Source organism: Mustelus asterias, chromosome 23, assembly GCF_964213995.1.
Source record: "Mustelus asterias chromosome 23, sMusAst1.hap1.1, whole genome shotgun sequence".
Taxonomy (NCBI): domain Eukaryota; kingdom Metazoa; phylum Chordata; class Chondrichthyes; order Carcharhiniformes; family Triakidae; genus Mustelus; species Mustelus asterias.
In genome coordinates, this window is record NC_135823.1 from 72,824,730 (window position 1) to 72,841,606 (window position 16,877).

The 16,877-nt window shown below is 44.3% G+C and overlaps 1 protein-coding gene across 1 annotated transcript in view; it reads right to left on the minus strand.

The window, feature by feature from the left end:
* tmc7 (transmembrane channel like 7) overlaps nt 1-16,877 on the minus strand; it is a 100,061-nt gene that overhangs the window by 50,924 nt on the left and 32,260 nt on the right. The window contains exons 4-5 of the mRNA XM_078240933.1: nt 8,888-9,055; nt 1,499-1,581 (exon numbers count right to left, since the gene is read on the minus strand). Coding sequence (XP_078097059.1) covers nt 1,499-1,581; nt 8,888-9,055 — 251 coding nt within the window. The remainder of the gene's footprint in view (nt 1-1,498; nt 1,582-8,887; nt 9,056-16,877) is intronic.

Genomic DNA, 16,877 nt, shown 5'->3' on the forward strand with positions numbered 1-16,877 from the left:
GTTGGTTCGTGACCTCAGACTTTTGGATAGCTTCTCAGAATGCTGAGGAACCAAAGGCCAAATGAGAAGGAGAAATTGAAGGAAATTAGAATTACTAAAAAAAGTGTTGGAGAAAAATTAATGGAACTGAAAGCTGATAAATCCCCAGGGCCTGATGATCTACATCCCAGGGCATTAAAAGAGGTGGCAACAGCAATAGTGGATGCGTTGGTTATAATCTTCCAAAATTGTGTAGATTCTGGAATAGTGCTGGCAGATTGGAGGACAGCAAATGTAACCCTGCTATTTAAAAATGAGAGAGAGAAAACAGGGAATTATAGACTGGTTAGCCTAACATCAGTAAGAGGGAAAATGCTAGAGTTTATTATAAAGGATGTGATAAGAGGACATTTAGAAAATATGAACAGGATTAGAAAGTCAACATGGGTTTATGAAAGGGAAGTCATTCTTGACAAATCTACTGGAGATTTTTTTGAGGACTTAACGAGCCGAATAGAAAAGGGTGAAGCAGTGGATGTGGTGGTGTTTTTGGATTTTAAGAAAGCTTTGAATACTGGAGTTGGGATGTCTTGTTGAAGTTGTACAAGACATTGGTAAGGCCACACTTGGTCACCCTATTATAGAAAGGATGTTATTAAACTAGAAAGAGTGCAGAAAAAATTTACTAGGATGCTGCTGGGACTTGATGGTTTGAGTTATAAGGAGAGGCTGGATAGACTGGGAGTTTTTTCTCTGGAGCATAGGAGGCTTAGGAGTGATCTTATAGAAGCCTATAAAATAATGAGGGGCATAGATCAGCTAGATAGTCAACATCTTTTCCCAAAGGTAGGGGAGTCTAAAAGGGCATAGGTTTAAGGTGAGAGGGGAAAGATACAAAAGGGTCCAGAGGGGCAATTATTTCACTGAGAGGGTGGTGAGTATCTGGAACAAGCTGCCAGAGGTAGTAGTAGAGGCGGCTACAATTTTGTCTTTTAAAAAGCATTTAGACAGTTACATGGGTAAGATGGGTATAGAGGGGTATGGGCCAAATGCAGGCAATTGGGTAAAAACTGGGCGCCATGGACAAGTTGGGCCAAAGAGCCTGTTTCCATGCTGTAAACCTCTAAGACTCTATGTCCTTCGGCATTTCATCTCTGCACGATATTGTTACAGCAAATAATTCTGGAAGAACATATCTACTTGTACAACAACATCCTGATTTTCATGATTAATTGTGCAATTGTACATGTGCAAACTCTGAAAGTTTCTGTCCGATTTACTCCTAAATAATTGTGAGTGCAGGTAGCCTGACTGATATTTCTACCCCAAAATCTGGTGTAAAGCATAAAATACACCACATATTCATGGTGCATCGCAGTTATACAATAATGCAGGCCTACACTCACAAATGTACAAACAGATGATGGGAGGTCCAAAAGAAATGTAGTCAGATTTCTGGATAATTACATCCTCATAACATTCCTAAACCTTTATCATAATAAAATCCGAAAACACTTACCGTTCCTGAGAAAAGATTAATCACATAACTATAGAAGATGACTAGCTTGTTTTTAGGCTGTTCATACGTTGTGCATTCTTCAGCTATAAAAAAAACCACGACAGGAATTAACTCATCTCAATTGTGCAATCACATCATTTTCTTTTCACTGGACTATGATGAAAGACGGAGGATGAGGGGCGACCTAATAGAGGTGTATAAAATTATGAAGGGCATAGATAGGGTGAACAGTGGGAAGCTTTTTCCCAGGTCGGACGTGACGAACACAAGGGGTCACGGGTTCAAGGTGAGGGGAACAAGGTTCAACACAGATGTCAGGGGGACGTATTTTACACAGAGGGTGGTGGAGGCCTGGAATGCACTGCCAAGCAAGGTGATTGAGGCGGACACGCTGGGATCGTTTAAGACTTATCTAGATAGCCACATGAACAGACTGGGAATAGAGGGATACAAACAAATGGTCTAGTTGGGCACATGAGCGGCGCAGGCTTGGAGGGCTGAAGGGCCTGTTCCTGTGCTGTATTGTTCTTTGTTTGTTTCTTTGAAATCAGGAAGCAAGAAAGAAAATAGGAAAACAAATATTTTGAAAGTGGCCATCCTGCAATATTTTGTGACGTGCACAGTAAATTTAAGATTCATGCATTATCACTTCTTGTTGCTGAATACAAATTTATTTAATCAACTTCTAAAGAATAGAATTGTTAGAAAGGTCCACTATAGGCATGGTTTCCATTCTTTCAGAGAACCTCAATCTTCACATAAGATGTTGCTGTTCTCCCGTCAGAGAAAAGGTAGATAAATATGTTATGTTCAATGTGCTTTGTGTTGGTCTTCACAGTGGAAGCCACAAATAACATGCCAAACGTCAATGACAAAGCGGCTATGCCAGGTGATGACCTAGAAATAATCATTAAAGAATCAATGTTAGGTAAGCCAATGACACTAAAGGTAGACAAGTCTCCTGGTCCTGATGGAATGCATTCCAGGGTACTAAAAGACTTGGCGGAGACTAGTGGTAATTTACCAAAATTCCTGCAGATTGGAAAACAGCAAATGTGACGCCACTGTTTAAAAAAGGAGGTAGATAAAAGGCGGGTAACTATAGGCTGGTTAGCTTAGCTTCTGTAGTGGAACAAATGCTTGAATCTATCATCATAAGAACATAAGAAATAGGAGCAGGAGTAGGCCATCTAGCCCCTCGAGCCTGTCCCGCCATTCAATAAGATCATGGCTGATCTGAAGTGGATCAGTTCCACTTACCTGCCAGATCCCCATAACCCTTAATTCCCTTACCGATCAGAAATCCATCTATCCATGATTTAAACATATTCAACGAGGTAGCCTCCACCACTTCAGTGGGCAGAGAATTCCAGAGATTCACCACTCTCTGAGAGAAGAAGTTCCTCCTCAACTCTGTCCTAAACTGACCCCCCTTTATTTTGAGGCTGTGCCCTCCAGTTCTAGCTTCCTTTCTAAGTGGAAAGAATCTCTCCACCTCTACCCTATCCAGCCCCTTCATTATCTTATAGGTCTCTATGAGATCCCCCCTCAGCCTTCTAAATTCCAACGAGTACAAACCCAATCTGCTCAGTCTCTCCTCATAATCAACACCCCTCATCTCTGGTATCAACCTGGTGAACCTTCTCTGCACTCCGTCCAAGGCCAATATATCCTTCTGCAAATAAGGGGGCCAATACTGCACACAGTATTCCAGCTGCGGCCTCACCAATGCCCTGTACAGATGCAGCAAGACAGCTCTGCTTTTATATTCTATCCCCTTGCGATATAGGCCAACATCCCATTTGCCTTCTTGATCACCTGTTGCACCTGCAGACTGGGTTTTTGCGTCTCATGCACAAGGACCCCCAGGTCCCTCTGCACAGTAGCATGTTGTAATTTTTTTCCATTTAGATAATAATCCAATTTGCTATTATTTCCTCCAAAGTGAATAACCTCGCATTTGTCAACGTTATACTCCATCTGCCAGATCCTCGCCCACTCACTCAGCCTGTCCAAATCTCTCTGCAGACCTTCTACGCCCTCCACATGATTCACTTTTCCACTTATCTTTGTGTCGTCTGCAAACTTTGTTACCCTACACTCAGTCCCCTCCTCCAGATCGTCTATATAAATGGTAAATAGTTGAGGCCCCAGTACCGATCCCTGTGGCACGCCACTAGTTACCATCTGCCAACCAGAAAAGCACCCATTTATTCCGACTCTCTGCTTCCTGTCGGATAGCCAATCCCCAATCCACGCTAACACCCTACCCCCAACTCCGTGTGACCCAATCTTCTTCAGCAACCTTTTGTGAGGCACCTTATCAAACGCCTTTTGGAAATCCAAAAACACCGCATCCACCGGTTCGCCTCCATCAACCGCACAGGTCACATCTTCATAAAAATCCAACAAGTTCGTCAAGCACGACTTTCCCCTCATGAGTCCATGCTGCGTCTGCTTAATCGAACCATTCTTATCCAGATGGCCTGCTATTTCTTCTTTAATGATGGATTCCAGTATTTTCCCAACTACAGACGTTAAGCTAACCGGCCTGTAGTTACCCACCTTTTGTCTATTTCCTTTTTTAAACAGCGGCGTAACATTAGCCGTTTTCCAATCCGCCGGCACTACCCCAGAATCCAACGAATTTTGATAAATAACCACTATCGCATCCGCTATTACCTCTGACATTTCTTTCAGTACCCTGGGATGCATTCCATCCGGGCCCGGGGACTTGTCCACCTTCAGTTCCGTTAGTCTACCAAGCACTGCCTCCCTGGTAACATTAATTGTATCCTCCTACCAACCCTCTATCGTTAATATTCGTTAATATCGTTAATATATCAAGGAAGATAAAGCGAGACATCTGGATAGAAATTGTCCTATTGGGAAGACCAGCATGGGATCATGAAAGGCAGGTCATGTTTAACTAATTTAATGGAATTCTTTGAGGACATTACAAGCGTGGTCGACAATACGGAACCTGTGGATGTGGTGTATCTGGATTTCCAGAAGGCATTCGACAAGGTGATGCACAAAAGGCTGCTGCATAAGATAAAGGTGCATGGTCCATGTATTAGCATGGATAGAGGATTGGTTAACTAACACAAAGCAAAGAGTGTGGGTAAATGGGTGTTTTTCTGGTTGGTGATCAGTGACTAGTGGTGTGCCTCAGGGATCAGTGTTGGAGTCGCAATTGTTTACGATTTACATAGATGATTTGGAGTTGGATACCAAGTGTAGTGTGTCAAAATTCACAGATGACACTAAGATGAGTGTAGAGCAAAGTGTACAGAGGACACTGAAAGTCTGCAAAGGGATATAGATAGTCTAAGTGAGTGGGCGAGGGTCTGGCAGATGGAGTACAATGTTGGTAAATGCGAGGTCATCCATTTTGGTAGGAATAACAGCAAAATGGACTATTATTTAAATGTTCAAAAAATGCAGCATGCTGCTGTGCAGAGGGACCTGGGTGTCCTTGTGCAAGAATCACAAAAGGTTGGTTTGCAGATAATTAAGAAGGCAAATGGAATTTTTTCCTCCATTGCTAGAGGGATGGAGTTTAAAAACAGGGAGGTTATGTTGCAGCTGTGTAAGTGAGGGCAATCTGGAGTACTGATTCACTAGGTTGATTGCGGAGTTGAGAGAGTTAGCTTATGAGGAGAGACTGTGTAGACTGGGACAATACTCATTGGAATTCAGAAGAATGAGGGGAGATCTTAAGAAACATATAAGATTATGAAGGGAATAGATAAGATAGAAGCAGGGAGGTTAATTCCATGGGTAGGTGAAATTAGAACTAGGGGGCATAGCCAAAAATAAGGGGGAGCAAATTTAGGACTGAGTTGAGGAGGAACTTCAGCATCAAGTTTAGAAATCAGAGCGAAAGGGTGGGACCGAAACATTCTGTGTTCGTACGTGTAGCAAAGTGTGGTAAGTGATTTTTTGAGGGCTGTGAGGGAGCTGGGGGGCGGGGGAGGTTTCTCTCTCAGCTCAATGGAGTAAACTGAAGCTAAATAAGCCAGCTCAACAGACCCAGAGAACAGTTATAGAAAATAGGCTGAGCTAAATGAATAGAGAATAAGCTGTGCTCCAGAAGAAATCACAGAAGAGAGAAACAAGAGCTAAAGAAGTTAAATAAGTCATTCTATTTAGCCAGGTGTGTAGTTAGGGTGAGACTTTCAGAGGCAACTGAAAGTTATGAAGTAATTCTATTAAGAAGCTGCGGCTGAAGCAATTGACAGTGAGAAGAAACAGTAAGCCAGTCGAGGCAGAGGAAACCAAAAGGGATCGATTCAAAATCCTGAGAGGAATTACTGCTTAAAGTGAAGTGAAAACTCACCTTTGAAAATTATCTGGGAAAATTCTGAGGAAGAATCCACAAACTTGTCATAGAAATCATAGAAACCCTACAGTACAGAAAGAGGCCATTCGGCCCATCGAGTCTGCACCGACCACAATCCCACCCAGGCCCTACCCTCATATCCCTACATATTTACCCACTAATCCCTCTAACCTACGCATCTCAGGATACTAAGGGCAATTTTTAGCGTGGCCAATCAACCTAACCCGCACATCTTTGGTCTGTGGGAGGAAACCGGAGCACCCAGAGGAAACCCACGCAGACACGAGGAGAATGTGCAAACTCCACACAGACAGTGACCCAAGCCGGGATTTGAACCCAGATCCCTGGAGCTGTGAAGCAGCAGTGCTAACCACTGTGCTACCGTGCCGCCCATGTGTGCTAATGAGACCATTGTAGCTTCGAATGTACTTGGTAATCCATGTTAATCTCAAAACCTGTGTGTATTTGTTAAAGCCAAGGGGAGAGTAAAGGAGTATTGTATTATAGGAACACAAGAACGAGGAGCAGAAGTAGGCAATTCAGCCCCTTGAGCCTGCTTCACCGTTCAATACAATTCCTCTCAGCCTCAACTCCACTTTTTTGCCTGTTCTCCGTAACTCTTCAATCCATTACTAACTAGAAATCTGTCTATTTCCTCCTTAAATTTACTCAATGTCCCAGATCCACCGCATTCTGAGGTACTGAATTCCACAGATTCGCCATCCTTGAGTGAAGTAATTTCCCCTCATCACTGTTTCACATATGCTATTCCTTATCCTAAAACTATGACCTCTTGTTATACATTGTCCCACAAGAGGCATTCACTCTATATCTACTTCATCAATACATTTTATCATCTTATATACCTCAATTAGACCTCCTCCCATCCTTCTAAACTCAGAGAGTATAGGCCTGATCTACTCAATCTCTCTTCATAAAACCAACCCCTTGCCTCTAGAATCAACGTAGTGAACCACCTCTGAGTTGCCTCTAATGCCACTGCATCCTTCCTCAAATAAGGGGACCAAAACTGTACACAGTATTCCAGGTATTGTCTCACCAATGCCTTGTATAGTTGCAACACACTTCCTACTTTTATACTCTATTCCTTTAGCTATAAACACCAAAATTCCATTTGCTTTCCTTATAAACAGTTTTCTGCGACTCTTGCATGAGGACACCCAGATGTCTCTGCACCAAAGCACCCCAACTCTTTCTACATTTAGAGAATAGTAAGTTGTAATGTCATTTTTCCAACAAAAATGGATAACCTTACACTTAGAAACATAGAAAAACTACAGCACAAACAGGGTCCTTCAGCCCCACAAGTTGTGCCGAACATATCCTTACCTTCTAGGCCTACCTATAACCCTCCATCCTATTAAGTCCCATGTACTCATCCAGGAGTCTCTTAAAAGTCCCTATTGAGTTTGCCTCCACCACCACTGACGGCAGCCGATTCCACTCGCCCACCACCCTCTGTGTGAAAAACTTACCCCGAACATTTCCCCTGTACCTACCCCCCAGCACCTTAAACCTGTGTCCTCTCGTAGCAGCCATTTCCACCCTGGGAAAAAGCTTCTGACAGTCCGCCTGATCTATGCCTCTCAACATCTTATATACCTCTATTAGGTCACCTCTCATCCTACGTCTCTCCAAGGAGAAAAGACCGAGCTCCCTCAGCCTATCCTCATAAGGCATGCCCCCCAATCCAGGCAACATCCTTGTAAATCTCCTCTGCACCCTTTCAATGGCTTCAACATCTTTCCTGTAATGAGGTGACCAGAACTGCGCGCAGTACTCCAAGTGGGGTCTGACGAGGGTCTTATATAGCTGCATCATTATCCCAGGACTCCTAAACTCAATCCCTCAATTGATAAAGGCCAGCACACCATACACCTTCTTAACCACCTCCTCCACCTGCGGGGCCGATTTTAGAGTCCTATGGATTTTAGAGTCCAACTTATCAATGTTAAACTCCATCTGCCACATTGAAGCCCACTCACCTATCTATATCCATTTGTAAATTTCTTACTTCCTCATTGCACCTTACTGTCCCACCTTTTTTAGTGTCATCTGCAAATTTGGCTATACTACTTTCTACCCCTATATCTAGGTCATTAATATAGATTGTAAATAGCTGGGGCCCGAGGACCGAACCCTGTGACACGCTATCAATTACATCTTGCCAACCAGAAAGACCCATTTGTCCCGACTCTGCCTTCTGTCAGTTAGCCAGTCTTCTAGCCAAGCTAATTACTCCCAACCCCATGTGATCTTGCCTTGTGTATTAACCTTCTGTGCGGCACCTTATCAAACACCTTCCTGAAGTCTAGATATACTACATATAATGGATCACCATTATCCATGCGGCTTGCTACATTTTCAAAGAAATCTAGCAAATTAGTCAAACATGATTTACCCTTTGTAAAACCATGCTGACTCTGATGGATTGCCTTTTGACTTTCCAAATGTCCTGTTTTACTTCCTTAATAATGGATTCTAACCATTTCCCAACAACAGATGTTAAACTAACTGGTCTATAGTTTCCTATTTTCTGCCTCCCTCTCCTTTTGAGTGAGGGTGTTACATTAGCAATTTTCCAATCCATTGTTATGTTTCCACTAGACCTGAGGCACAGGAGGCAACAGACAGAACGGTTGTTGCAGAAATATCCCCAGATGGTAGCAACTGTACTATATTTATTTAAAGAGGATAAACATTTTTATGTCAGTTTGTGACAGCACAAGAAGAAGAATGGAAGATTTGGGCTACAATTGGAACGCATACAGAATAGAGTGTAAAAGATCCCAGCAGACCCAAGGCATCCATTTTCTGTGTCTCTCATTCATTTCATTTTCCTATGAGAAGTCAGCAACATCTTATCCATATGTGAAGACTGAAAAATATGTCAGGTTGTTCTCATACCAACTGACCAATTAGCTGTCGCTTTTGATGGAATCAAATGTCTAGTGAGCGCTGTGATTAACTCAAGTTTCCAGAAACAAAATCTTGCATTCCCAAGTTTAACGCGCATTAATTACCTGCACCAAACTTGGAAACATTGGCATGCGTAATGATAACATCTCCACGGGTTGAAATGATCATCGGAAGTGTGACAAAAATAAACATTAATAGAAATATCACAAAATTCAACAAAACCAGAAAACGTAGAAAGGAGAAGTAGGATTGGATTCCGGTGCCAAATTTGCCTGAAAGATAAAAAGAAAAGTCAAAATAATTCAAGAATCCAGTGCAATCGCATCCTTCCTGTGGCTGGGTGACCAGAGCTACACACAGTGCTCTGAATACAGAAGCAGGGGTGTAATCATAGAAATATATAGAATGCAGGTTGGGCCGCAGCTGGAGTTGTGTGTGCAGTTCTGGTCATCACATTGCGGGAGGGACATAATTGCTCTGAAGAAATTACAAGATTTACAAGAATATTGCCAGGGCTTAAAAATTGCAGTTCTGAGGAAAGATTGGATAGACAAATCATAGAATCCCTATGTGCATTTGAGGCCATTCAGCCCATCAAGTCTGCACTGACTCTCTGACAGAGTATCTTAACCAGGCCCTCTCCCCTACCTCATCCCTGTAATTTCACACAGGCAAGGGTTGTTTTCCTTGGAACGGAGGAGGCTGAGGGATGACTTGATTGAGATATATAAGATTATGTGGGGCCTCCCTAACAATATAGGGATGCACTGTTTTCCTTGGCAAAGAGGTCAATTATCAAGAGGCACAGATTTAAGGTGATTGGTAGAGGGATTGGAAGGGACATGAGAGAAAACATCGTCACCCAGAGGCTGGTGGGAGTTTGGAATTCGCTGTCTGGTTTGATGATGGTGGCAGAAACTCCAACTTATTTAAAAGGTACCTGAATCTGCACCTAAAGTGCTAAACTTGTAAGGCTATGGACTGGGTGCTGGAAGGTGGCATTAGAATGCGCAGCTAATTTTTCTTTTGGCTGGTGTAGACAGAATGGGCTGGATGGTCTCTTTCTGAGTGATAACTTCTCTATAATTTTAGAGAAGTCTTAAAAATATCCTCTTACATTCTAGGGGATTTTCACAGTAACTTCATTGCAGTGTTGATGTAAGCCTACTTGTGACACTAATAAATAAATTTTACAAAACTTTGCATTCAGCGTGTATCCAGTTTAGAAGGCTGTTAAAATGCTTGTGTTCAAAATTCAATTTTGCAATTATACAAATGCCTTTCCAAATTCTACACTGCTGGCTTATAGTGATCGAAGATACAGTTAATGGCAGGACCCTGAACAGCACTGATGTACAGAGGGATCTTGGGGTTCAAGTCCATATCTAAAAGTGGCCACAAAGTGGCAAGGAAGGCATATGGCAAGCTTGCCTTTATTGGTCGGGGCATCGAGTACAGGAGTCAGGATGTCATGTTGCAGCTTTATATAACTTTGGTTAGGCCACACTTAAGAGTATTGCATTCAATTCTGGTCGCCACATTACAGGAAGGATGAGGAGGCTTTGGAGAGGGTGTAGAAGAGGTTTACCAGGATGCTGCCTGGATCTGAGGGTATGAACTATAAGGAGAGGCTGCACAAACTTTGGTTGTTTTATCTGGAGTGGCGGAGTCTGATAGAAGTCTATAAAATTATAAGAGGCAGAGATAGGGTTGACAGTCAGAATCATTTTGCCAGAGTTGAAATGTCTAATACTAGGGGCATGCACTTAAGGTGAGAGAGGGAGATGTGAGGGGCCTTGGGTGTTTATCTGTATGGAGTTTGTGCATTCTCCCCATGTCTGCGTGGGTTTCCTCTGGGTGCTCTGGTTTCCTCCCACATGTCCAAAGGTGTACAGGTTAGATGGATTAGCCATGGAAATTGCGTGGGGTTACAAGAATAGGGTGGGGAGATGGGCCCGGGTAAAATGCTCTGTCAGAGTGTCAGTGCAGACTCGATAGACCAAATGGTCTTTTTCTGCACTGTATGGATTCTATGGACAGTCTTATTGAGCAGCACTTACTCAGCAATAATCTGCTAACGAATACTCAGTTTGGGTTCCACCAGGGTCACTCAGCTCCTGACTGCATCACAGCCTTGGTTAAAACATGGACAAAAGAGCTGAACTCCAGGGATGAGATGAGAATGACTGCCCTTGACATCAAGGCATCATTTAACCTAATGTGGCATCAAGGAGTCCTAGCAAAACTGGTGTCAATGGAAATCAGAGGAAAGCTCTCCACTAGTTGGGAGTCATGTCTGGTATAAAGGAAAATGGTTCTGGTGGTTGGAGGTCAATCATCTCAGTTACAGAACTTCACTGCAGGAGTTCCCCAAGGCAGTGTCCCTGGCCCCACCCATCTTCAGCTGCTTCATCAACCACCTTCCCTCCATCATACAGTCAGAAGTGGGGACATTTACAGATGATTACACAAAACATCCAGCACCATTCGTAACTCCCAGATACTGAAGCAGTCTATGGCGATATGCAGCCATAGATCTGGACAATATACAGGCTTCGGCTGACAAGTTGCAAGTAACAATTATGCCACAAAAGTGCCAGGCAATGAACATTTCCAACAAGAGAATTTTAACCATCGCCCCATACATTCAATGGCATTACCAAAGAACAAAGATCAGTACAGCACAGGAACAGGCCCTTCAGCCCACCAAGTCTGTGCTGACACAGATGCCGCTCTAATATTTTCTTGCCTCTATGTGGTCCATATCCCTCTATTCGCTGCCTATTCATGTATCTATCCAGATGCCTCTTGAACGTTGTTATAGAATCAGTTTCCACCACCTCCACCGGCAGCGCGTTCCAGGCATTCACCATCCTCTGAAAAACTTGCCCCTTACGTCTCTTTTTGTTCCCCTCTCACTCTCAGCCTATGCCCCTGAGTAATTGACCCTTTGATCCTGGGAAAAAGACTCTATCCACTCTGTCCAAGCCTGTCATAATCTTGTAAACCTCTATCAGGTTCCCCGTCATCCTATGGCGCTCCAATGAAAACAATCCAAGGTTGTTCAACCTTTCTTCATAGTCCATATCCTCCAAACCAGGCAACATCCTGGTAAATCTCTTCTGCACCCTTTCCAATACATCAACATCTTTCTGGTAGTGTAGCAACCAGAATTGTACACAATACTCCAACTGCGGCTTAACCAAAGTCTCATACAGCCGCAACAAGATTTTCCAATTCCTATACTCAACGCCCTGACCGATGAATGCATGCCATACGACCACCTTCTCGACCACCTTGTCTACCCGAGTTGCCACCTTCAGGGAACTGTGGATCTGCATGCCTACATCCCTCTGTATGCTAATATTTCTAAGGGCTCTACCATTTACTGTAAACTTTCCTCTGCAGTAGACCTTCCAAATTGCATCACCTCACATTTGTCCGGGTTAAATTCCATCTGCTATCTTTCAGCCCAGGTCTCCAGCCAGTTTATATCCTGCTATATCCTCTGACAATCCTCCTCACTATCCGTTACTCCCCAATTTTTGTATCATCTGAAAATTTACTAATCAGTTCACCTACATTGTCTCCAAATCATTTATATATATTACAAACAATAGAGGCCTCAGCACTGATCCTGTGGAACACTCCTTGTCACAGACCTCCGGTTAGTAAAGTACCCTTCCATTGCTCCTCTCTGCTTTCTATGTCCAAGCCAGTTTCGTATCCATCTTACCAGCTCACCTCGGATGCCATATGACTTCACCTTCTGTGTCAGCCTGACGTGTGGAACCTTATCAAAGGCTTTACTAAAGTCCATGTATACAACATCCACAGCCCTGCTCTGGTCAATGTTTCTTGTCACTTCCTCAAAGAACTCAATCAAGTTTGTGAGACATGACCTCCCCTTCAGAAAACCATGCTGCCTATCACTAATAAGCCTATTCCCTTCCAGATGTGAGTACATCCTGTCCCTAAGAATCATCTCCAATAATTTCCCCACCACTGATGTAAGGCTCACAGGCCTGTCATTTCCCAGATTGTTTCTTCTGATCTTCTTAAACAGAGAAACAATGCTAACTACTCTCCAGTCCTCTGATACCTCACCCATGGCTAAAGAGGATACAAAGATTTTGGCCAAGGCCACCTATCCACCACTGACACTGTCAGCAGTGCATACCATCTACAAGATGCACTGCCACAACTCACCAAAGCTCCTTCAACAGCACCTTCCAAACCCGTGACCTCTACCACCTAAAAGGACAAGGGCAACAGGTTCATGGGAATACCTACACCTGCAAGCACCCCTTCAAGTCACACACCATACTGACTTGGAACTATAATCACTGTTCCTTCACTATCGCTGGGTCAAAATCATGGAACTTCCTTCCTAACAGCACCAATATCCTGGAAATGAATTTTAAAAATCCTTCCGTGTTCAGTGACCAAAATTGGACACAATACTCTAGTCAAGGATAAGCCAGTGCTTTATAATGGTTCATTGTAACTTCCTTGCCTTTGTGCTGCTACTGATGAAGCTAGGATCTAGTATGCATTATTAACTACTTACAAATCTGATAGAGTTTTTTGAAGGGGTGACCAAGAAAATAGATGAGGGCAGTACGGTAGACGTTGTCTACATGGAGTTTAGCAAGGCCTTCAACCGCATGTTAGACTGGTCAGTCAGATTAGATCACATGGGAACCAAGGAGAACTAGCCAATTGCATACAAAATTGGCTTGCCGGTAGGAGACAGAGGGTAGTAGAAGTTTGCTTTTCAGACTGGAGGCCTGAACCCAGCAGTGTGCCGCAGTGATCAGTGCTGGGTCCACTGTTGTTTGTCATTTATATAAACAATTTGGATGAGAATATAGGAGACATGGTCAATAAGTTTCTGGATGACACCAAAATTGGTAGAACAGTGGACAGTGAAGAAGGTTTTCTAAGAATACAATGGGTTCTTGGTCAACTGGGCCAGTGAGCCGAGTTATGGCAGATGGATTTTAATTCAGATAACTGCGAGGTGTTGCATTTTGTTAAGACAAACTAGGACAGGACTTGCACAGTTAATGGTAGGGCTCTGGGGAATGGTATTGAACAGAGACACCTAGGGGTGCAGGTACATAGTTTCTTGAAAGTGGTATCGCAAGTAGATAGGGTGGTTGGGACGCTATGTTACAACTGTACAAGACATTGGTAAGGCCACATTTGGAGTACTGCATACAATTCTGGTCATTCTGCTATAGGAGGGATGTTATTAAACTGGAAAGGATACAAAAGGACTGGGTGCTTCAGGTGCCGGGTTTTAGATGTTTCAGGAGGGACAGGGAGGGAGGCAAGAGAGGGGGGGGAGTGGCACTGTTGATCAGGGATAGTGTCACGGCTGTAAAGAAGGTGGACGCCGTGGAGGGATTGACTACGGAGTCTCTGTGGGTGGAGGTTAGGAACAGGAAGGGGTCGGTAACTTTGCTGGGTGTTTTCTATAGGCCGCCCAATAGTAACAGAGATGTTGAGGAGCAGATGGGGAAACAGATCCTGGAGAGATGTAGGAATAACAGAGTTGTCGTGATGGGAGATTTTAATTTCCCAAACATAGATTGGAATATCCCTAGGGCTAGGGGTTTGGATGGAGAGGAGTTTGTTAGGTGTGTCCAGGAGAGTTTCCTGACACAGTATGTGGATAAGCCTACTAGAGGAGAGGCTGTACTTGATCTGGTGCTGGCTAATGAACCTGAACAGGTGGAGGATCTCTCGGTGGGTGAGCATCTTGGGGATAGCGATCATAATTCTATCTCCTTCACGATAGCATTGGAAAGAGATAGGATCAGGCAGGCTAGGAAAGTGTTTCTCTGGAGTAAAGGGAAATACAGTCTCATCAGGGAGGAAATTAGACGGGTAAATTGGAAGGAGGCATTCTTGGGGAAAAGTACCGAAGGAAAGTGGAGGATTTTCAAGGAATGTTTGTCTGGAGCTCTGCATGACAACGTTCCGATGAGACAGGGGGGTGTTGGTAGGGTACGGGAACCGTGGTGCACGAAGGTTGTGATGAACCTGGTGAATAAGAAAAGAGAGGCGTACAGAAGGTTCAGAGAGCTAGGAGGTGTTAAGGATTTAGAGGAGTATACGGGATGTAGGAAGGAGCTTAAGAAGGAAATTAGGAGAGCGAGAAGGGGTCATGAGAAGACCTTGGCGGGTAAGATTAAGGAGAATCCCAAGGCTTTCTACAAATATGTCAAGAGTAAAAGGATGAGATGTGAAGGCATAGGACCCTTAAAAGGTGAAGGGGGAAAAGTTTGTGCGGAACCGTTAGAAATGGCGGAGGTGCTTAATGAATACTTTACCTCGGTATTCACGGTGGAAAGGGATCTGGGTGGTTGCACTACTGGTTTGCGGTGGACAGAAAGGATCGAGCATGTGGACATAAAGAAAGAGGATGTGTTGGAACTATTGAATGGCATCAAGGTTGGTAAGTCGCCGGGACCGGATGGGATGTACCCCAGGTTACTGTGGGAGGCGAGGGAGGAGATTGCGGAGCCTTTGGCGATGATCTTTGCATCGTCGATGGAGACGGGAGAGGTTCTGGAGGATTGGAGGATTGCAGATGTGGTCCCTATATTCAAGAAAGGGAACAGGGACAGCCCGGGAAATTACCGACCGGTGAGTCTAACCTCAGTGGTTGGTAAGTTGATGGAGAGGATCCTGAGAGACAGGATTTATGATCATCTAGAGAAGTTTAGTATGATCAAAAGTAGTCAGCACGGCTTTGTCAAGGGCAGGTCGTGCCTTACGAGCCTGGTTGAGTTCTTTGAAAATGTGACCAAACACATTGACGAAGGAAGAGCGGTGGATGTGGTCTATATGGACTTCAGCAAGGCGTTCGATAAGGTCCCCCATGCAAGACTTCTTGAGAAAGTGAGAGGGCATGGGATCCAAGGGGCTGTTGCCTTGTGGATCCAGAACTGGCTTGCCTGCAGAAGGCAGAGAGTGGCTGTGGAGGGGTCTTTCTCTGCATGGAGGTCAGTGACCAGTGGAGTGCCCCAGGGATCTGTTCTGGGACCCTTGCTGTTTGTCATTTTCATAAATGACCTGGATGAGGAAGTGGAGGGATGGGTTGGTAAGTTTGCTGACGACACCAAGGTAGGTGGTGTTGTGGATAGTTTGGAGGGATGTCAGAAGTTGCAGCGAGACATAGATAGAATGCAAGACTGGGCGGAGAAGTGGCAGATGGACTTCAACCCGGATAAGTGTGTAGTGATCCATTTTGGCAGATCCAATGGGATGAAGCAGCAGTATAATATGAAGGGTACCATTCTTAGCAGTGTAGAGGATCAGAAGGACCTTGGGGTCCGGGTCCATAGGACTCTTAAATCGGCCTCGCAGGTGGAGGATGCGGTCAAGGCGGCGTACGGCGTACTGGCCTTCATTAATCGAGGGATTGAGTTTAGGAGTCGGGAGATAATGCTGCAGCTTTATAGGACCCTGGTTAGACCCCACTTGGAGTACTGCGCGCAGTTCTGGTCACCTCATTACAGGAAAGATGTTGAAGCCATTGAAAGGGTGCAGAGGAGATTTACAAGGATGTTGCCTGGATTGGGGGGCATGCCTTATGAGGATAGGTTGAGGGAGCTTGGTCTCTTCTCCCTGGAGAGACGAAGGATGAGAGGTGACCTGATAGAGGTTTACAAGATGTTGAGAGGTCTGGATAGGGTAGGCTCTCAGAGGCTATTTCCAAGGGCTGAAATGGTTGCTACGAGAGGACACAGGTTTAAGGTGCTGGGGGGTAGGTACAGAGGAGATGTCAGGGGTAAGTTTTTCACTCAGAGGGTGGTGGGTGAGTGGAATCGGCTGACGTCGGTGGTGGTGGAGGCAAACTCGTTGGGGTCTTTTAAGAGACTTCTGGATGAGTACATGGGATTTAATGGGATTGAGGGCTATAGATAGGCCTAGAGGTAGGGATATGATCAGCGCAACTTGTGGGCCGAAGGGCCTGTTTGTGCTGTGGCTTTCTATGTTCTATGTTCTAAAAATGATTTACAAGGATGTTACCGGGACTGGAAGGTTTGAATTATAAGGCAAGGCTGGATAGGCTGGGAC